At 65.4% G+C, this 20,896-nt stretch overlaps 2 protein-coding genes across 2 annotated transcripts; one reads left to right on the top strand and one right to left on the bottom strand.

Moving 5' to 3' along the window:
• Nucleotides 1–1,633: 1,633 nt before the first annotated feature.
• LOC133777386 (uncharacterized) lies at nucleotides 1,634–3,085 on the bottom strand. Its single transcript, XM_062216944.1, has one exon. It carries the CDS (start codon nucleotides 3,083–3,085, stop codon nucleotides 1,634–1,636), a length of 1,452 nt encoding a protein of 483 aa, XP_062072928.1.
• Nucleotides 3,086–4,324: 1,239 nt separating this feature from the next.
• On the top strand, nucleotides 4,325–13,040 carry AIRE (autoimmune regulator). The gene is made up of 14 exons (XM_062216931.1): nucleotides 4,325–4,474; nucleotides 4,662–4,836; nucleotides 4,946–5,101; nucleotides 5,458–5,532; nucleotides 6,588–6,680; nucleotides 7,752–7,894; nucleotides 8,013–8,093; nucleotides 8,768–8,883; nucleotides 9,897–9,996; nucleotides 10,651–10,830; nucleotides 11,165–11,286; nucleotides 11,407–11,509; nucleotides 12,148–12,216; nucleotides 12,856–13,040. The coding sequence occupies exons 1-14, from the start codon at nucleotides 4,325–4,327 to the stop codon at nucleotides 12,934–12,936; spliced, it is 1,644 nt and encodes a 547-aa protein (XP_062072915.1). The 3' UTR covers nucleotides 12,937–13,040.
• Nucleotides 13,041–20,896: the final 7,856 nt, after the last annotated feature.

Raw genomic sequence — 20,896 nt, 5'->3', positions numbered from 1 at the left:
GACTGCAAACGGCCCCGGGGCTCGGAGCCTGGACCCCAGCCTCGCGCCCACATAAACGCTGACTGCAAAGGGCCCCGGGGCTCGGAGCCTGGACCCCAGCCTCGCGCCCACATAAACGCTGACTGCAAACGGCCACGGGGGTCGGAGCCTGGACCCCAGCCTCGCGCCCACATAAACACTGACTGCAAACGGCCACGGGGGTCGGAGCCTGGACCCCAGCCTCGCGCCCACATAAACGCTGACTGCAAACGGCCACGGGGGTCGGAGCCTGGACCCCAGCCTCGCGCCCACATAAACGCTGACTGCAAACGGCCACGGGGTTTCAGTGCACGCAGGAAATCACAAAGCTTCCAGAAGGTTCTGGGAGAAGCTGCAGGATCTGGGGCCGGGCAGGTAATCCCCAAACTGCACACAAACAACACGAAGTCAACGGAGCTGCAGCTGCCGCCCGTGGAGAGGTCGGGGGCGGGGCTTCACCTGGCACAGGGGCACCGGTCCCCTCCCCAGACGCGGCGTGAGCTGAGCCCCCAGGCAGGGCGCTGGTCCCTGAGCTGCAGCAAATCCGCCACTCGGTGAACAACTCACTGAGCCCAGGGCCGGGACTGAGGTCACTGTGGGCGGGGGGCCATGGCCCACCAGATCACTGCGACCCCTGGGGCCTAACGGCCTGTTGGTCCTGGGCTCTGCTTTGCCAGGAGCTCCGGGCCCAGGAAACAGGTGTGCACCACCTGCAGGCAGCCCACGGGCTGTGCTCACCAGTCCCTACCACCGGCCAGTCAGAGGCAGGCCACGGGCCCCCCGCCCAGCCAGGGACCTGGCCGTGAGCCGAGCAGCACCCCCAGCCCCTCGATTCCGCGTGTCGGGGTTTCTGACCTGTTGCCTCCGTGGGCCATCTTGGACCCCACCGAGGGCGGAGCCTCCTGGCAGTGCACCCCGGAGTGTAGGCTCTGGGCTGCTCGTGAGCCTACAGCACGGGCAGCTGACGGTGCCCGGTGCCGTCCTGGGGGCAGGGACGGGGGTCCCCACCACACCCAGCACTACCCAGGGCTCTCGGGGATCCCGGCCAGGCATGCTGCCCTCTGGGTGAGGGCCCAACCTGTGCCGAGAGACACCTGCCCCCAGAAGCCACCTTTGCGTCTGTGGGAGCTGTGGTCTGTGCAGCACGCGCCGGGCAGGAGGGGGAGGGAGGCTGGGCGAGGGTGAACCTGAGACAGCAGGTGCCGCGCATCGCCCTGCTGTAACGGAGTGCCTCAGCCTGGGCAACTTGGACAGACGGTCACTGGTGTCTCACAACTCAGGTGCAGGTGCAGGACCAGCGCTCCGGGCCGCGGTGTCGGGCGCCCTCTCCCCACGGGTGGCCGCCTCTCGCCTCTCCTATGGGGCACTGTTGCCACTCACAGACTTGGTCACCGCTGAAGCCCCCACCGCCCGTGGGGGTCGCACAAAGGTTCCCACCACAGAGGTGGCCGATGCCCAGAGAAGGGCCCGGCAGCTGGGCATGGGGTCGGCCTGCTGGGCAGGTGGCCAGGTCTGTAAGGAGGACGCATCGTGAGCCCGCCCCTGGTTTTCTGAGAACACGGCTTCCATCCGGGCTCTCAGGCGGCCGGGGCGCGCTGAGGAGGAGGAGCAGGGGCTAAGGCAGTGACCCCCGCCGTGTCCGGGAGGGGGCTCGGCCGTGTCCGGGGGAGCTTGGCCGTGTCCGGGAGGGGGCTCGGCCGTGTCCGGGGGAGCTTGGCCGTGTCCGGGAGGGGGCTCGGCCATGTCCCGGGGAGCTTGGCCGTGTCCGGGAGGGGGCTCGGCCGTGTCCGGGAGGGAGCTCAGCCATGTCCGGGGGAGCTTGGCCGTGTCCGGGAGGGGGCTCGGCCATGTCCCGGGGGGCTCGGCCGTGTCCGGGAGGGGGCTCGGCCATGTCCCGGGGAGCTCGGCCGTGTCCGGGAGGGGGCTCGGCCATGTCCCGGGGAGCTTGGCCGTGTCCGGGAGGGGGCTCGGCCGTGTCCGGGAGGGAGCTCAGCCATGTCCGGGGGAGCTTGGCCGTGTCCGGGAGGGGGCTCGGCCATGTCCCGGGGGGCTCGGCCGTGTCCGGGAGGGGGCTCGGCCGTATTGAGGAGGGGGCTCGGCCGTGTCCAGGAGGGGGCTCGGCCGTGTCGAGGAGGGGGCTCGGCCGTGTCCGGGAGGGGGCTCGGCCGTGTCCAGGAGGGGGCTCGGCCGTGTCCAGGAGGGGGCTCGGCCGTGTCGAGGAGGGGGCTCGGCCGTGTCCAGGAGGGGGCTCGGCCGTGTTGAGGAGGGGGCTCGGCCGTGTTTGGGAGGGGGCTCGGCCGTATTGAGGAGGGGGCTCGGCCGTATTGAGGAGGGGGCTCGGCCGTGTCGAGGAGGGGGCTCGGCCGTGTCCAGGAGGGGGCTCGGCCGTGTCCAGGAGGGGGCTCGGCCGTGTCGAGGAGGGGGCTCGGTCGTGTCGAGGAGGGGGCTCGGCCGTGTCCGGGAGGGGGCTCGGCCGTGTCGAGGAGGGGGCTCGGCCGTGTCCAGGAGGGGGCTCGGCCGTGTCGAGGAGGGGGCTCGGCCGTGTCCGGGGGGCTCGGCCGTGTCCAGGAGGGGGCTCGGCCGTGTCGAGGAGGGGGCTCGGCCGTGTCCAGGAGGGGGCTCGGCCGTGTCCGGGAGGGGGCTCGGCCGTGTCCGGGAGGGGGCTCGGCCGTATTGAGGAGGGGGCTCGGCCGTGTCGAGGAGGGGGCTCGGCCGTGTCCGGGAGGGGGCTCGGCCGTATTGAGGAGGGGGCTCGGCCGTGTCCAGGAGGGGGCTCGGCCGTGTCCGGGAGGGGGCTCGGCCGTGTCGAGGAGGGGGCTCGGCCGTGTCCGGGAGGGGGCTCGGCCGTGTCCGGGGGAGCTCGGCCGTGTCCGGGAGGGGGCTCGGCCGTGTCGAGGAGGGAGCTCGGCCGTGTTGAGGAGGGGGCTCGGCCGTGTTGAGGAGGGGTCTCGGCCGTGTCCAGGAGGGAGCTCAGCCATGTCCGGGGCTCTCGGCCGTGTCTGGGAGGGCTTGGCACCCACCCACTGGGGCACTCGGTGGGGACAGCAGGCTGGCTGGGGACTTGCATGCCCTTCCTGAACTGGACGCCCAGCGCAGTGACCGTCCCACGCCAGCAGGGAAGCCGACGTCGTCTTCACAATGGGGAAAGAGGCACAGGGTGGCGCGGGTGGCAGAGCGTGACAACTGGCGTCAGGGCACCCGCAGGGCCCGGGGCCTTCCCGACTGGTGCCTTGTGTCCCTGAGGCCACCCCCTGCTGGGGCCACACAGCATGGAGCCTCCCCCTGCTGTGTGGGGGAGGCCCTGGCTCTCGGCTTGGGTGAGGGGCAGCCCCCACCTCCCCTCGGCCCTGCCCTCTCGCCTCTCGGCAGGCTGATGAGCCCTGTGTGACCTGGGCATGCCAAGGGCCGTCTGCAGATGGTCTGTCCATCTGTCCGTCTGTCCTCTGTGATCCAAACCTTGGCTCTGCCCTCCCCGGCTGTGTGACGCAGTGCAGTGGACTTAGTCACGGAGCCTGAGCCCACTCTGCAGAGCTGGGGTGCAGGCCCCTCCGCACAGCCTGGGCGGCTCCGGCCCACCTGCTGGGAGGGGCTGTTGTGGGAAGCCCCTTGGCAGGCTGGAAAGTCCGAAACTCCCCCAGCCTCTGCTAATCTCCAGCAGGAGGCTGTGGACGCCGGCCCATGCCGTCGGAGTCCAGCCAAGGCCATGGGTGCACCTGCGAGGAGGCTGTGACCTTGACCTCTCCTTGTCAGGTGCCCCCCCCAGCCCCGCGGAGGCTTCTTGTGTCCACTCAGAGGCCCGCTTAGCTGGGCAGCCCCCGTGCGGCTTGGGGCTCCTCTCCTGATTCCCTTGGCCAGAAAGGCAGGACCCCAGATAGGGAAGCCGGGGTGAGGGGTCTCTGAGCCCTCCCCTCAGCGGGTTCCCTGCTCCCAGGTCTCAGAGCCACAGCCCTGGGTCCAGGAGCTCCATGTGCGGAGGAAAGAGGCGGGGGCGGGGCCACCCTCCAGGTTCCCGCCCTGCCTGGCTCCTGTGCGAGCTTTGCGCTTTCCGGGTCGGGGTCGCGGCGAGTATAACAGGGCCGGCGCGCAGGTGCACGTCCGCGCGGGTGCTCACCTGGCACGGGGAGCGCGGGGCGCTCGGCCCGGACACCACTGAGCGGGACCCTGGGGAAGCACCCGAGGCCGGGAGAGGGCCCAGCGAGCGTGAGAGCGCGCCCAGGAAGCACCGCGCCCGGCGCTGCCCGCCCCAGCGCGCCCAGGAAGCACCGCGCCCCGCGCTGCCCGCCCCAGCTCGGGGTCCCGGGACTCGATGGCCAGCGAGGCCCGGGCGGGCGGGGACGCGGCGCTGCGCCGCCTCCTGAAACTGCACCGCACGGAGATCGCCGTGGCCGTGGACAGCGCCTTCCCGCTGCTGCACGCGCTGGCCGACCACGACGTGGTCCCGGAGGACAAGTTCCAGGTGGGCCCCTGCATCCCCCACCCACAAGCCAAGGAGGCTCCCCTGGCCCCAGAGCCCCTTCCTCAGGACCTCCAGGGGCTGGGCCTCACCCTCAGCGCCCCTCCCGCCCACACCCAGCTAGCTGGCCCTCCCGCCCCGTGGGGTGTGGCAGCAGGATGCTGGTGGCATGGGGACCCCCTCGCTGCAGGAGACGTTGCGCCTGAAGGAGAAGGAGGGCTGCCCCCAGGCCTTCCACGCCCTGCTGTCCTGGCTCCTGACCCAGGACGCCGCGGCCATCCTGGACTTCTGGAAGGTTCTCTTTAAGGACTACAACCTGGAGAGATACGCCCGGCTGCAGGCTGTCCTGGACAGCTTCCCCCGAGGTGGGCCTGGGCCGTCCTCCGTTGGCCCCCGGGGTGGGGCCGGTGCTGGGGGCTGCCCCCTGGGGAAAGGCTCTGAGGCTGGAACCCTGCTCCTGCCGGTGGGCCACAGACCTGGACCTCAGCCAGCCGCGGAAGGGGAGGAAGCCCCCAGCCGTGCCCAAGGTCTCAGTCCTGCCGCCCAGACTGCCCGCCAAGAGGAGGGCGCTGGAGGAGCCTGGAGCCGTGGTGCCAGCAGCCCTGACCCCCAGGGCTATCTCCAGCCCAGGTAGCCGGCAGGGGGAGCCTGTTCGGGTCACGGATCTCCCCTCACCACCACCACCCAGCCTGACAACCCTGCCACGCCCTGTCCCCTGCTGGCCGCCCCCTGGGCTCAGGGTTTTACCTTGGGCACTGAGAGCCACACCGAGGGGCCTGGGAGACCCCCTCCCCCCCGAGCCACGTCCTGAGCACAGCGTTCCTGGGTGGCAGCCAGGAGGTTCATCTTCTTAGCCGGAAGGGAACCCAAGCCTGGTAGAGGCCAGGGACCCAGGGGAGTCAGGGAGACCCAGCCCCCAGCCCCACCCTGTGGCTGTGCCCCCAGCCCTGCCAGCCCACCTAGGCTGCCACAATTCCCCCTTGCAGGTTCCCAGTCCAAGGCCAGGCCCCCCAAGAAGCCAGAGAGCCACGCAGAGCCACAGCGCCCCCTGCTGGGGAACGGTGGGTGGAGCCTCTGCTCCTGGGGCCAGGGTGGAGTCTGGGGCTGGACGTGGCCCTTCGGGGTCTTGTGCTGGGACCAGGGCCATGCAGGCCTGGCGCCTCATCCCGGCCGCCTCAGCTGTGTGTCCAGACCCAGGAAAGAGGGGACGCTTTGGGTCCAGCGTGGCCCAGTCAGTCACCCCCATGCGCCCTGCACCTCCCCATGTGCCCAATCCAGTCCCCGCCTCCCCAGCCCCCACCCCAGGGCCTGGACATAGCCAGGAGCCTTCCTGTCCCTGCTGTCCCTGGACCTCCCCTCCCCAGTGCCCAAGAGCCCAGAGCTCACCCTGAGGACACCTGGGACCCTGGTGTCGCTTCCAGCACAATGCAGGGCCTTGTCAGGGGCCCTCCCTGGTCACTCCCACCCAGTGCCTTCTGCTCTGCTGACACGGCTGTCCACACACGCGTGAACACACCACCACACACGTGTACACAAGTGTACACCGCACCGCACACACGTGCACACACCACCACACACGTGTACACGTGCACACAGCACCACACACGTGAACACAACACCACACACGTGTACACATGTGCACACACCACCACACACGTGAACACACCACCACACACGTGTACACACGTGCACATAGCACCACGCACATGAACACACCACCACACACGTGAACACACCACCACACATGTGTACACACGTGCACACAGCACCACACACATGAACACACAACCACACACGTGTACACATGTGCACACAGCACCTCACACATGAACATACCACCACACATGTGTACACATGTACACACAGCACCACACACGTGAACACACCACCACACACGTGTACACACGTGCACACAGCACGTACACATGTGCACACAGCACCACACACGTGAACACACCACCACACACGTGTACACACGTGCACACAGCACCACACGTGAACACACCACCACACACGTGTACACACGTGCACACAGCACTGCACACACATGTAGTGGGTCCGCAGGGGAACCGCGTTCCCTGCTGACTGACCACCCTGTGTGGGCGGCCCTCCCCAGGAATTCACACCATGTCGGCCTCGGTGCAGAGAGCTGTGGCTGTGTCCGCTGGCGACGTTGAGGGGGTCCTCATCCAGCAGGTGTTTGAGTCAGGTAGGGGGGAGGGGAGGGGGAGGCTTCCAGGGCTCCAGGGTGGGTGCTGGCCCGCCCTTTGGTCCCTGGGGCCCCAGAGAAGATGGAGCTGCCCCCAGCATCCCGCCTGCCAGCTTGGGAGGAGAGGAGCAGCGCCTGGGGGCTCCTCTGAAGTGGGAGGGGCTGGAGTGTCCGTCTGTGGGCCTGGAGCCCAGGGGTCCAGGTCACTTCCTGCGTGAGCCCTCTGTTGACTAGGGCCTCACACCGGGCTCCCCGCAATGCCCCCGGAGGCTGACTATGGCGAAGGCAGCACACAGCCACCCAGCACTGTCAGCAGGGTGCCACCGTGGCCATCCTGTCCCTCTGTCTACAGTCACGGTCACAGTGTCCCCTCTGTGCCATAGTCTCATGGCACTAGGGCTGGGCCATGAGATCCAAAGGCTGTGGGGACAGCTTGCCACACGCCAGGAGGCTTGTGATGGCAGGAACCCCAGAATCAAGGAGGTGGCCAAGCCAGGCTCCCTCTGAAGGCTCTGGGGGACCCCCTGTCCCCGGCTCTGGGAGGACCCCCTGCCCCCAGCTCTGGTGGCTGTGGGTGACCCCTGCTCCTTGGTTGTAGCAGCCTCAGCCAGTCTGCCTCCGTGTCCCCTCCTCCGTGTCCCTGTGGCCCCTCTTCTATGTCCCTGTGGCCCCTCCCCATGTCCCCGTGGCCCCTCCCCCGTGTCCCTGTGGCCCCTCCTCCGTGTCCCCGTGTCCCTTCCTCTGTGTCTCTGTGGCCTCTCCTCCGTGTCCCTGTGTCCCCTCCCCCGTGGCGCTGTGTCCCCTCCTCTCACCCATCATTGGATGTAGGGTCCAACACGACCCCGTCCTTGCTGGTTGCAGCCACAAAGAACTCACGTGTAAACAGGGTCCTGTGCCGAGGTTCTGGGCGCGGGACTTCTGGGGATGCCAAGCGGCTCAGTGCAGCCCCCAGAGGAGTCTCCTCCTGCACTCAGCACCTGGCCCCATTCGTGGCTGGGCTGTGGTGGCTGCTGGAACAGCCGTGGGGAAGGGCGAGCTCTTTGCCCGGGACCAGTGGGCGTCTCCTCCCAGGGGGCTCCAAGAAGTGCGTCCAGGTTGGGGGTGAGTTTTACACTCCCAAGTTTGAAGACCCCGGCGGTGGGAAGAACAAGACCCGCAGTGGCAGTGGCCCGAAGCCCCCCGTCCGAGCCAAGGGAGCCGCAGCCACTGGCCCCGTGAGTGCTGGCCCACCTGTGCCTGGGGGCGGGGCTCCCATGGTGCCACACTCGCCCGCCACAGCGGCCACTCGCTGCCCAGGCCCTGCCCAGCCAGTGACCCTCTTCCCCCTCCCAGGGCGGAGGCGAGCCGAGGGCAGGCCAGCAGGGCAGGGCCCCCGCCCCTCCGGACCTCCCCAGCGAGCCCCAGCCCCACCAGGTAACACCGAGACCCCGGAACAAGCCCCTCCTCCCCGGGTCCTCGCAGGTGGCCTTTGTCCCCGGTCCTGGGCCCCTGCAGTGGACGGGAGGTCTTTTCTGATGACACAAGTGCTGAGATGTGAGACGTCAGAGGAAGGCGAGGAAGGCGGGCGTCCCAGGCTCCTGAGTCCTGGGGTCTGGCCTGGCTGCAGGGAACATCTCTGAGTGGCGGGGGGCGGGGCCCTGGTATGAGCAGGGAGCGTCCACCCGGAGCGCAAAGCTCGTCCTGTGCTCCCAGCGCCGGTTCTTACCGAGGCGGAACTATGTGGCCGTGTCTGCCGGGGTCAGTTACAGATCCACACACCCTGGCGCCACACCCTCTGCTGGCCCCCGCCCTGGGCCTGGACAGGCCCATCCTGAGCACAGGGGTCTGGGGAAGAGCTAGCAAGAGTGTGGCCGCCGCTGTGCAGGGCCACCGGGCGGACCTCTGCGGGGGTGGTGGGCAGCACCGGGCAAGGGGGCAGGCGAGGGGACAGCTGGGGCCTGGGTTGGATGGGAGAGGTGGCGTCTGGGGCAGGCGGGGCGGGACTTCAGGCCAGCCAGCGGCAGGGGGGTGGCGAGGGGACGCAGGGGCTCCTTGGGCAGCGCTGCTCCACGCCCCCCGGGTCTGCATGGGTGACTGCCCGGCGTCAGAAGAACGAGGATGAGTGTGCCGTGTGCCGGGACGGCGGGGAGCTCATCTGCTGTGACGGCTGCCCCCGGGCCTTCCACCTGGCCTGCCTGTGCCCCCCGCTGCGGGACGTGCCCAGGTGAGCCCCTGGGCCTTCCACCTGTGCCCCCCCCCCCACAGCGGGACATGCCCAGGTGAGCCCTCGGGCCTGCCACCTGTGCCCCCCCACACTGCGGGATGTGCCCAGGTGAGCCCCCGGGCCTTCCACCTGGCCTGCCTGTGCCCCCCGCTGTGGGACATGCCCAGGTGAGCCCCCGGGCCTGCCACCTGGCCTGCCTGTGCCCCCCCCCCCAAGCTGCGGGACACACCCAGTGAGTCTGTGGCCACCCCCTCCCCAGCACCACCAGGCTGCCAGCTTCCTGGAGCAGGGAGGTGACACCCACTCGGAGGGGCCTTTGATTTGGGTTCTTGGGGTTCTCCCTCCATGCCTCACACTGGGCCCTGAGAGCAGCAAGGCAGAACGGCTGTGCCGTCCATCTCCCCCAGCTGCCTGAACCCCCGTGGGCAGCTGCTCTTTCTAGAAGCCCCACTCCAGTCCCATCTGGGAGCACAGGGGCCCCGGAGCTGCACCCCCTACAGGCTGGTGGTGTCGCCCACCAGTGCGTGGGACCGTCAAGAGAGAGGCCCTGGCTGGGGTCCAGAGACCCCTGTCCCAGCCCTGGGCTCTGTCTGCGGCTCGCTCGCCGCCTGATCTTGGCCGGATCTGAGTTCAGTTCCGCGTAGCTGAGCCAGTGGACCGGGGTCTTCACTGGGCTCCTGCCAGCGATGGCGGCTTCTTCCTCCCCCGCCCCCGGCCTGCCCGTGACCCGCTCCCTCTCTGCTGGGCACCCCTCCCTGAGGGAGCATGGGTGGTCCCAGGATGTAAACGGGACAGCTGAGCCAGGGCCTGACCCTGGGGGGGGGCACAGGCCTTGCTGATGAGTGGGCATCAGAAGCACTCCAAGGGGACGCTGACGGCGCTGGCAGGGACCACCCCGCCGGGGGGTCAGTGTCGCGGGGCTGGCTCACCCTCCGGCCTCCCTGCCCTGCGGGTGGAGTCCTTGGCCCCTCTGCTTTGTCCTGCATGCATCTGACCGGTGACCACACGTGCAGCGGTACCTGGAGGTGCTCCGGCTGCCTCCAGGGCAGAGTCCAGCGGGGCCCGCCCCAGGCTGAGGAGCTGCGGCCGCAGGAGCTGCCCGCAGAGGCCCCGGTATGCACTGGCCCGCTGGGGGTGGTGGTGGTGTCAGCCCCTCCTGCCCCCCGCCCGGCTACTCCCAAGCCCATCCCCAGCCTGGTGGACTGAGCTTCTGCACTGGGTCCTTCCTCTGTGTCTCATGGCTCTGGGAGCTGCCTGCAGAGGCCCCGGTATGCACTGGCCCGCTGCGGGGGCGGGGGGGGGTGTCAGCCCCTCCTGCCCCCCCCCCCCCCCCGGCTACTCCCAAGCCCATCCCCAGCCTGGTGGGCTGAGCTTCTGCACTGGGTCCTTCCTCTGTGTCTCATGGCTCTGGGAGCTGCCTGCAGAGGCCCTGGTATGCACTGGCCCGCTGCGGGGGCGGGGGGGGGGTGTCAGCCCCTCCTGCCCCCCCCCCCGGCTACTCCCAAGCCCATCCCCAGCCTGGTGGACTGAGCTTCTGCACTGGGTCCTTCCTCTGTGTCTCACGGCTCTGGCCGGGGGCCTGGGCTCGTCCCACACCGGGGTGTGACACAAGCTGACAGCCCGAGGCCACTGGGCATCCCATTTTCAGATGGGAAAGGGCCCTAGACCCTGCTGGCCCAGTGTGGCTCCCTCCCTGCCCACCCTGCCTCCTGGTGGTGCTGGGCGGGGCCCCTGCAGCCCCTCCAAGAGCTGACCCTTGGATTCCAGGTCCCCCTGGGGCTGCCGGCTGGAGAGGAAGGAAGGGGCCTGCCCAGGGAGCCCGCGGCCGGCATGGACACTGCCCTCACCCGCACACACTTGCTGGCCCCACCATCAGCACCTCCCCTACCCATGATGGACCCGGTGGCCCTGTGCCCCCTACTGAGCGGCGGCCCTGAGGGGCAGCAGGTGAGGGGCTCCGGACCAAGGGGCAGTTGGAGGAACTGGGAAGTGCAGAGTAAGGGGAGGGGGCGGGGCTGGCCGCTGCTGCTGGGGACCGGGTGGGAGGGGAGGCTCCCGGGGCTTTTCCTGCTTGCTCCCGAAATCCCGCCCGGGGCTCCAGCCAAGACAACGAGGCGGGCATTGGCTCTGCACGGCTAGGAGCCCCAGTCCCCTCCTTTGGGGGGCGCAGGGCGCATGCACCCTGGTCTGTCTCTGGCTGGACCCAGGCAGACCGTGCGGGGAGCTAGGGTTAGGTCTCCCGCCCCCACCCCCGCGTCAACGCGCTGACGCCCTCCCGCAGGGCCCGACGCCTGGAGCGCGGTGCGGGGTGTGTGGGGACGGCGCCGGTGCGCTGCGGTGCGCGCACTGCGCCGCCGCTTTCCACTGGCGATGCCACTTTCCGGGGAGCGCGCCGCGGCCGGGGTGAGTGCCTGCGTGCGGGAGGGGGGATGGAGTGGGAGAGCGGGCGGGGCCGGGGGTCAGCCTCCCCCCACCCCCGCGGCGCCCCCGCCCAGCCCACGGCTCCGCGCCCCTCTGCCGCAGAACCCGCGCACACTGCATGTCCTGCACCCGAGACCCCACGCCGGTTCCGGGGCCGGCGGCGCCCAACCCGAGCCCCGCCTGTCCAACTCCCGGGCCCGCCAAGGTCAGTGCTGCCCCCGAGCGGGGTGGGACCCGCCAAGGTCAGTGCTGCCCCCGAGCGGGGTGGGACCGGCCAAGGTCAGTGCTGCCCCGAGCGGGGTGGGGCTGCAGGGAGCTCAGGGCAGCTAGGGCCCCTGCAGAGGGCTGGGCCCCAGGCTCCTTGTCCTGGCCCCGCTCTCCTTGGTCGGATGAGGTGTCATGTGTGTCCTGTGTCCCTGTGCTGGAGCCTCCGGGGTGGTGACATGGCAGAACCCAGTGTGCAGGCTCCACCCCCCATTGGGCCCACGCTATGGACACCCCCTGCCCCCATCTGCTGCCCCCAGTGGGCCAACTGCCACTACCTCCAGGCAGCTTTCCTGGGGCCCTCACCCCCAGCCACTTCCCTGTGGCCTCCTGGGGTCTCTGTGCTCAGCTGCTGGGACCCTTGCTCCTTAGGGTGCTGTTTAATGTTGGGTGATGAGTTGCAGACCCCAGGCCCCTTCCCAGCGACCCCAATACTGAGTGGGTCTCCCTCACACCCTGGCAGCAGGCACTGGGGACAGCACCGTGGCACCCCCGCTGCCCCAGGCCCTGTGGGCTTCTGTGCTGATGTCCCCAGCGGCCTGGTGGCTAAAGTGACCTCTCCCCTTCCCTGGGCACCAGGTCCCGGATGAGTCTGTGGGCCCTGAGGCCGCCCTGCACAGGGATGACCTGGAGTCCCTGCTGAATGAGGTACGGCACTGCCCGGCCCAGCTGCACCTGTTGCCTGGCCCCCATAGCTACCACCCCAGGATCTGGGCCCACCAGACTCTGGGTGCACCTGCTGCTGTGGAGGCAGCAAACCCCACCCTCCCTGCCCCTGGGGATGTGCTGGGTGGCCACGCCCATGCAGGAGCCCCTCCCCTTTTCTGCGGGATCCAGCGCAATGCCTGGTGCTTTCCCCCTGGGGGTGGGAGGTGGTCCCCGCACCTGGTCCTAGGAGGGTCTCTGGCACTGCCCTCGGCTCAGGCCCGGAAGGGGAACAGGTGGGCTCCCTGGGAAGGGAACGAGGTTTTCCCAGCTGCATTGTTGTCAGGAGGACACCCTGACTGCCCTGTGCTGGGGACCCTGGGGGCTGAGAGGCGGGAGGTGGACAGTCACTGGATGAGTGGGAGAGCTGGGGGGTGGGCTCACGAGCCCCCCAAGGCGGCAGCCTCGTGCTGCCAGGGTCACTTAATCCCCCATGAGTGCCCTGACCCTGCCGGGGACAGAGCTGGCCCCAGCAGCAGAACCGCTGGGGCTGAGCTGCCTTGGACAGGGCGCTCCCCTGATGGGCACGGCCCCACCTGGGGCGAGGGGTCACCCGGCTCTGCCCACCGCCCTGTCCCGCAGCACTCCTTCGACGGCATCCTGCACTGGGCCATCCAGAGCTTGTCCCGCCCGCTGGCTGAGGCTCCGCCCTTCCCCTCCTGACCGGGAGGGCCGTGCCCGCGGCGGTGGACTCGGCCAGCCTGCACACACGCCAGGATGGGGACCGGGAAGTCCCCAGTGCTGTGAAATAAAATCCCCTGCCCCCACCGTGGGCTTCGCGTCGCTGTGCTTTGGGGTCTGCCCGATGCACCTGTGCCCCCCCACGCCCTAGGCCGAGGACAGCGAGCTGGGTGCCGCCCCAGGGCCTGGCACCACCGTCCCTCCGCTGGAGCCTGCCAGGTCGGGTCTGCTTCTTGTGCCCGGCTCTCAGGCCCGCGTCGCTCGCTCGCTCACTCGCTCGTTCTTCCGTTCATTCACTCGGGAGCTTGCACTGCGCATCTTCCGCTTGCTGAGCCTGTTACAGGCTCACTGCGCGGAGGAGCAAGGTGACGACCCCAAGTGTGCGGGGTGGGGTGGGGTCAGGGCTGAGGCCACTGGGAGGAGGAAGGCGCTGTGGGGAGGGTCTGAGCAGAGGGTGTGGTATGTGCTAGTCTCAGGACAGACTTGTGGTCCCAGCACGGAGGCATGGCTGCTGTGTGGGAGAGGTGAGGGCAGGCGGCAGGGGGTGGCTGTCTCCCAGCCCCCGTGCTGCAGGCTTCGCAGGGGGTCTCAGGACTTTGCAGGAGTCCCCCGGGATGGTCCTGCTGGCACCAGGGGTGGGGGCGGGGTGAGTGAACTCTTCCCCCAGGCCTGGAGGGTGAGTTTGCAGGGGCAGGTGCCCGGCGTGGGCCTTCGCTGAGCCCAGGAAACCCCCTTACACACCAGCCTGGGCTCTGTTCCAGCAGCAGGGGAAGCACTCGCAGAGGACGGGGGTCTCAGCTCCACACGGGCTCTGGCCCGGCCCTCGCCAGCCCCTTCTGCTTGTCTGTCCCCTTGCTGCCTGTGGTCTCCCCTCCAGGCCCCCACGCCCCACAGGACAGCCCGGGCCTGTCCTGCTCAACATGGGAGCCCAGGGCCTCCAGGGCAGGCACCGGGGCTGTCGGCAAAGCTTTGCTGAGTAGGGAATGACACTTTGACAAGAAGCTAAGGGGCCCAGGCCTGCGATGCTGGCATTCCAAATGGGCGCTGGTTCGAGTCCCGGCTGCTCCACTTCTGATCCAGCTCCCTGCTAATGCAGCTGGGAAAGCAGAGGAAGATGGCCCAAGTGCCTGGGTCCCTGCACCCGTGTGGGAGACCCAGAGGAAGCTCCTGGCTTTGGCCCGGCCCAGCCGTGGCCATTGTGGTCATTTGAGGGGAGTGAACCAGCAGATGGAAGACCTCTCTCTTTCTCTCCTTCTCTCTCTGTAACTCTGCCTTTCAAACAAACAAACAAACAAACAATTCTTTTAAAAGAAAAGCTAAATGCTTGGCATTAAGAGAATGTTTTGAGAAATCATGTTATAGTTACAAATAATTTGTTATATAGACAATAAAAACAAAACAAGAATGAGCATGGTGGGCAAACAAAAAGCATTAAATTTTTGAAAAGGTATCCAGGGGCTGGTGCTGTAGCATAGTAAAGCCGTTGCCTGCGGTGCCGGCATCCCACATGGGTGCCGGTTCTAGTCCCGGCTGCTCCACTTCCAGTCCAGCTCTCTGCTGTGGCCTGGGAAAGCAGTGGAAGATGGCCCCAGTACTTGGGCCCCTGCACCCACATGGGAGACCTGGAAGAAGCTCCTGGTTCTGGCTTCGGATCGGCTCAGTTCTAGCCATTGTGACCATCTGGGGAGTGGACAAGTGGGAGGACCCACCCCCGTAACTCTGCCTTTCAAATAAATAAATACATCTTAAAAAACAAAACAAAAACCCCAAAGGTATCCAGGGGCTGGCGCTGTGGCTCAGCAGGTTAAGCCACTGCCTCTAACACCAGCATCCCATATGAGCACTGGTTTGACAGCTGCTCCACTTCTGATCCAGCTCCCTGCTAATGGCCTGGGAAAGCAGTAGAAGATGGACCAAGTGCTGGGGCCCCTGCTACCAACAGGGGAGACCCAGATGAAGCTCCTGGCTCCTGGCTTCAGCCTGGCCCAGCCCTGGCCATGGTGGCCATTTGAGTAGTGAACCAGTGGACAGTGGATGGGAGATCTCTCTCCACTCCGTGTCTCCGCCCCCCCCCCCCCCGCTCTGTGTTTCATGTAAATCTTCAAAAAAATAAAACGCACACAAACACACAAACACAGACATGCACACACGGGCTCTTCAGAAAGTGCACATTATGAAATGGATTTTAAAATGTTTTTGCCCAAAGTAAACTCTCATGGCCGTGTCAGGACAGGAAGCAGCGTGGGGCAACGGGAGGGTAAGTGACCATTTGAAGGGAGCCCGCGTCAGAGCAACGTGGGTTCATGGACGTGAGGCAAGCGCAGACCTCAGATTTGTGGGGGAGCTTGGGCAGGAGAATGGGGACTCACGGAGGCCTGACGCGGACGACGGGGTCCCCCGAGGGGTCAGCGTCCCGCCGACGGACGCCGTGTCCAGGAGACCATGAGCCGGGCCGAGGACGCCGCGCACCGGGCAGACACCCCCGTCCAGCCCGGAGGCTGGGTGCACCTGTCCGACCCCTGGTTGACAAGGAAAGACGACTGGCGGCAGAAGCAACAGCCGCCACCCAGACTGGCAAAGGTGCCGCCAGCACCGCGCAGCACAAGCAGGTGGGCAGAGCCAGGGTCGCGCAGCAGGTGTTGGGGGACGCCCACGGCGTTTCCGTGGGGACTTCCTTGGGGGACAGACACGGAAGACGACCTGCTCCCAGGACGGGGCTCCGAGGCAGAGGGCCAAAGGTTCAGCGGGACCCCGCCCCTTGGAGGGTATCTGTGCCGCTGGGGGGACCCCACCCCACGAGGGAACCCCCGCCCCCGGAGTGACTCCCAGAGAGCCCCTCCCCGACACCGCCCCCAGGCCTGGCAGTTCTCTGGGGGGTCCTGGGGGCGTCGCTAGGCACCCCCTCGCCCGCGGCGGGTGGGCTCCTTCGCCCCTTGTCTCCTGGGCTTCACTTTCGTGTTCCTCCACACTGAGCAGGGGAACAAGAACAGCGCAGGTGCGGCCGCCCTCTGGGGCCCGGCGGCGGGCGGGGGCCGGCCAAGGGTCTCACCAAGTCGACGTTTGTGTCCAGAAAAACAGTGCACGTTTTTTATTTTGCCCTTTTCGTTTCACTTTCCACGAACCTGCTGAAGTCCCCACAGATACAAATGAGAAAACGCGTATATATATAATATACGTAAATGTATAATCTATGTAAAATTCTCTGAACAAAATGAACAGGCCCATGAGCAGAAACCAAAACCTCCGGCCCCGCCCTGCCAGCCTCGCCCTGCCCTTCCCTGGGTCCTCCCTCTGTTCCGTGGCCCCTGTGCCTCGAGGTGACCCCCGCCAGGCCACAAGCCAGGAGTGGTGGACACGACTTGTGGGAGCCTGCAAGGGGTTGGTGTTGATTCGCAGGCACCCGGGCCCCAGAGGGTCAGGTCAGGGCCGGGCAGCAGAGACGGCCCACAGCTGTCCTGCCTGCTCCGGGCTCCCGGAAGGAGCCCAGACAGAAACCTAGGCCGCCTGGGGCCACCACTGGATAGCCGCAGGCCTCGGCACAGGGGCCTGGAGGGGCCCTCACCCTGAGGCACCCGAGGCAGGGGAGGGGCTACAAGGGGTGGGCTGGGCCCCCTGAGGAATTCATGAGGCTGAGGGCTACCGGGAGCACAGTGCTGGGCGTGGGCAGCCACTCACACAGCTCAGGTCACAGGGTCCTGATCGCGCCAGCAAGAGGCGGGAAGATGTCCTGAGCCGGACCCTGGAGAAGGGCCCCAGTCCTGGGGTCCCCAGCAAGGTCACCACGAGGGCCCCGTCCATGCAGATGGTCTGCTGCTGCCCACGGCCTGAGGACTGAAAGAGCCCCTAACAGGGTGAAGCGGCCGCCTGCAGGGCTGGCATCCCATACGGGTGCTGGTTCGAGTCCTGGCTGCTCCACTTCTGACCCAGCTCTCTGCTATGGCCTGGGAAAGCGGAGGAGGATGGGCCAAGTGCTTGGGCCCCTGCACCTGCAGCGAAACCTGGAAGAAGCTTCTGGCTCCTGGCTCCAGCTTGGCCCCTCTGGGGAGTGAACCAGAGATGGAAGATCTCTCTCTCTGTCCCTGTCCATCCCTCCCTCCCTCTCTCTCTGTGTAACTCTTTCAAATAAATTTAAAAATCCTTAAAAAAAAAAAAAAAAAAAAAGAGTCACTAACATGGAAGAGACCAGTCAAAAAGGAACATAGTGGACTTGGAAGAAAGGAGATAAAACCAGCGCCATCTACAGGAGGAGAAACCCCGTGTTCCTGTGACGGGGGGGGGGGGGGGACACGACGGGACGCCACGAGGGGCTCAGAGAACAGCGGCAGAGACGAAGCCCCTCCCCAGGCTGGGGCCTCAGGAGACACAGGAGCAGCCGGGCTGGGCGGGCTGGGACGTGAACAGTGTTGGCCCAGGAGGGAGGGGGCCATGAATGAAGGGGCTCAGGACCCCAGAGACAGGAGCCGTGGGGGTGGGGGACCCATGTGCCTGGTGCCGTGGTGGCAGACCCTCCCAAAGTGCACTTCTGTGAGGGGCTTCAGCCCGCCTGGGAGGACGTGGTCCCACAGCTTCTGGAAGAAAACACCCGGCCACGGAGACGTGGAATCATTCTGGCTTCTCCGTGCAGTGCTGGGAGCAAGAGAACAAGGACTAGACCCTCACAGTCTGCACAGCCCCCTGTCAATCAAGGACCAGGGTGGGGGAGTGCGGGCTCTCGGGGCCTGCGCTGGGGCACAGTGGGTTAAGCCACCTATTGTAGCACCGACATTCCGTATCAGAGCGCCAGTTCCAAATCCCGGCTGCTCCACTTCTGATCCAGCTCCCTGCTAATGCACCTGGGAAAGCAGCAGAAGACGGCCCCAGTGCCTTGGTCCCTGTCACCCAAGTGGGAACCCCGGATGGAGCTCCAGGCTCCTGGCTTCAGCCTGACGCAGCCCTGGTTCTTACAGCCAGTTGGGACGTGAACCAGTGGGTAGAAGATCTCTCTCTGCCTTTCAATTAATTGATTAATTAAATCTTTCGAAAAGTGCCCTTCCACAAGTACTTTCTTTTTCTTAAAAAATGATTTATTTTCATCGTATTTGAGAGGCAGAGACATGGAAAGGTCTGGCGTCCACTGTCCGCTTCCCACATGCCCACAGGGGCTGAGCCAGGCTGGAGCTGGGACGTGGGAACTGCACGTGGCCCTCCTGCTGTGGCAGGAACCCCAGCACTGCGGCCATCACCCTGCTTCCCAGAGTGCGCACCAGTGGGAACTGGAGGCGGAGCTGGGACTTGAGCCCAGGCACTGCCCCTGGGACTGCAGGCGTCCTGAGCAACGTCCACACGTCTGCCCCACCAGAGGCAGGTGGAGGACACGAGGAGGAAGTTAGGGAGCAGGTGGCAGTGAGATCCACGGATGACTGGCGGTCTCCAGAGGAGCCGTGCACCTGGTGGTGGGGCCACATCCCACACGGAGGCACGGACACACAGGTGGGGTGAGGGCCGCCGTGCTCCGGGTCCCTCCTGTCCTCCAGCTCTAACCTGAGGCCACGAGGTTGCCATGGCCCCAGTCTTAGCCTGATTTGTCCCAGCCAGGGACGGCCGGGACTCCTCCCCCCACCCTGCTCTGACGGTGTCCAGGCCACTGGAAGTGGGAAGTACACAGCCCACTCCTGCCCCACCCAGATGCCCGGATACCCGTGGCTTTAAGCTGGGGCTCCTTCCACTCCCTGAGTCGGGCAGGACATGGGGACCTGCTTCCCCTGCAGCCAGGTTCCTGGCCCGCAGGCACCCAGCACCGGGACCTGGGGTCCAGCCTTTCGTCCACTGTGACTGTTAGGTAGGAAGTCAGTTATGAGCTTATGTGTGTGTGACAGGCCTAAAGAGAAGACATCCATGTCCAGCATCTGCATCTGCATCTCAAAGTCATCCCGATAATGTTTCAGGGGCAGCCTGGCCCTTGCATCCTGCCCTGCCCTGCCCCCTTCTGCCTGACAATCTTCCACAATCTCCCAGGTGCAGCCCAGTATCTGCATCTCAAACACCCTGCTCCCTTCCTCCTGTCTGATAACATTTGCATCCATAAAGTCCTTTGTTTCAGACCTTCAAGAGAAGTTTTTCTATTTACATCCAAAAAGCCCTTTGTTCCAAGAGGAGCAGAGGTGGGGAAGCAAGACCCATCTCCTTAAAAACCCCCAGCCTCAACTGGACTGCGCGCTCAGCTCTCTGCATCTTTGCTGAGCCGCCCGCCTGGCCTGGTCAGGTGTAACCTCTCCACTCCTTCCTCCTCCCCAGTCTCTCAGGCTCTGTCTGGAGAGGTGCCCATCCGTCCTTACAGATGTTCCTTCTTAATAAACCTTGCTGTTTTACCTCCCACTACTCTCTGTCTCACGCCTGAATTCTTTCTTGCGTGGAGACAAGAACCCTGCAATTTCTCCGGTAACATTTTTGGCAACCACGAAGGGACTTTGAGAAGACATCGGAGGTCAGTATTCCTTCCCTCAAGCGGGACCGGATCTGTGGAAGTGACCGTTGAGTGTTCGGCACCCCACAGCTCTCCGAGAACGCGGAGTCCCCCCAGCCACGGCTTAGCTACGGCCGAAACTCCAGAGGGATTATAAGGAACGGGAGGGCGATTAGGAAGGGCAGTTGCCTGAGAGCCTGGAGACCCCCTGAGCTCGCTTTGGCTTCCCGGCGGCCGGACTGCGACCCGAGGACCAGGTCTCTCTCTTGGAGGGACGCCTGGTCACGCTGCCTACTGCTACGCGAGCAGGGCTTAGCTTCGGTCGAGGCTAATATTGGCCCTCCAGGTAAACTCAGACAACTAGGTAGTGGGCACTCTTGAGCGATAGGAGATTTCGAACCCCACTCAGCCCCCAGACACCAGGGCCTTTTCCCTTTGCTCTCCTCCAGCTGAGATTCGTAGTGGAAGGTGAGGGCAGTCGCTCACATCTTGTCCTCTGTCACTTTCCGCCCTTCTCCCGGGGCTCCCTCCCCCACTCTTTGCTCTCTTCATCTCCATTCCTATACGCTGGCCAGGAGAAAGTAAGAGGGAATTCCACCTAGGGAAAAGCTGTTACCAGTTAACCCTTTCCAACCTGGCAGAAGGCTTTCCGTCTTTGCAGCTTATGGTAGCTTTGGTGAGTCTTGAAGTTTTTGTGAGCTATTACTGTTGCTAAGCTTTGATTGTCTGAGGACTGAATCTGGAAAGGAGCTCAAGTTAACTATCTGTGTTAATTGACTGTTTGCAGTAGTCCTGATTGATCTGGCTTTGGCTGAATTATAGGAGGTTCCCAGCACTCTTGGTGAAATGGCGCACCTACCCAACCCCACGGCCAGTCCTCCAGGCCCCGGTGTGCGCAGTCCTCCCTGTAAATGGGGGACCACAGCCTTTCTCTGCACTCCATTCCAGTCCACGTGGCCTGCCGCACCCAGGCAGGCATAGCCAGATATCTAGGAAGAGCACGCCCCCCCTCCAGGGCTGCTTTTTTTCCCTCCCCTGGACGAATTTCCAATTCAATACTTACTACTGCGGGCCTTACCTAAGGGAGCCAGAACCTTAAGCCATTAACCCTTTCCAACCTGATGGGTTTTTCTCTTTGCAGTTAATGGAAGCCTAAGCAATGGGTCATATGCTGATGTCTAGTTCTTTTCTGTGCTGCTGTCCCTGACTTATCTGATGAGAGTGTTCCTTCACGTGCCTTGAAGGTTTCGCGTTTTTCTGTTGCCATTATGAGTCTTGATTGGGAAAACTGCAACGCAAAGTTATTTATGTTGTTTATCTGTTTTCAGTGTTTGAGTGATTACCCAACTGATCAGGAATGTACTAATTGTTGGCTAAACCGCTTGACTCTGACAGCTTAAATTCTAAACCGAGTCTTCCAACTTTGGGCTTCCAGTCGGATCCCTGGAACTCTCAAAGGATGAGACTCTAAAATTTGTTAAAGTAACAGCTGTTTGAGTC

The sequence above is a fragment of the Lepus europaeus genome, chromosome 2, assembly GCF_033115175.1.
Source record: "Lepus europaeus isolate LE1 chromosome 2, mLepTim1.pri, whole genome shotgun sequence".
NCBI classification, from domain to species: domain Eukaryota; kingdom Metazoa; phylum Chordata; class Mammalia; order Lagomorpha; family Leporidae; genus Lepus; species Lepus europaeus.
The sequence above is the reverse complement of the archived record's forward strand: the minus strand, read 5'-3'. Positions and strand labels throughout refer to the sequence as shown.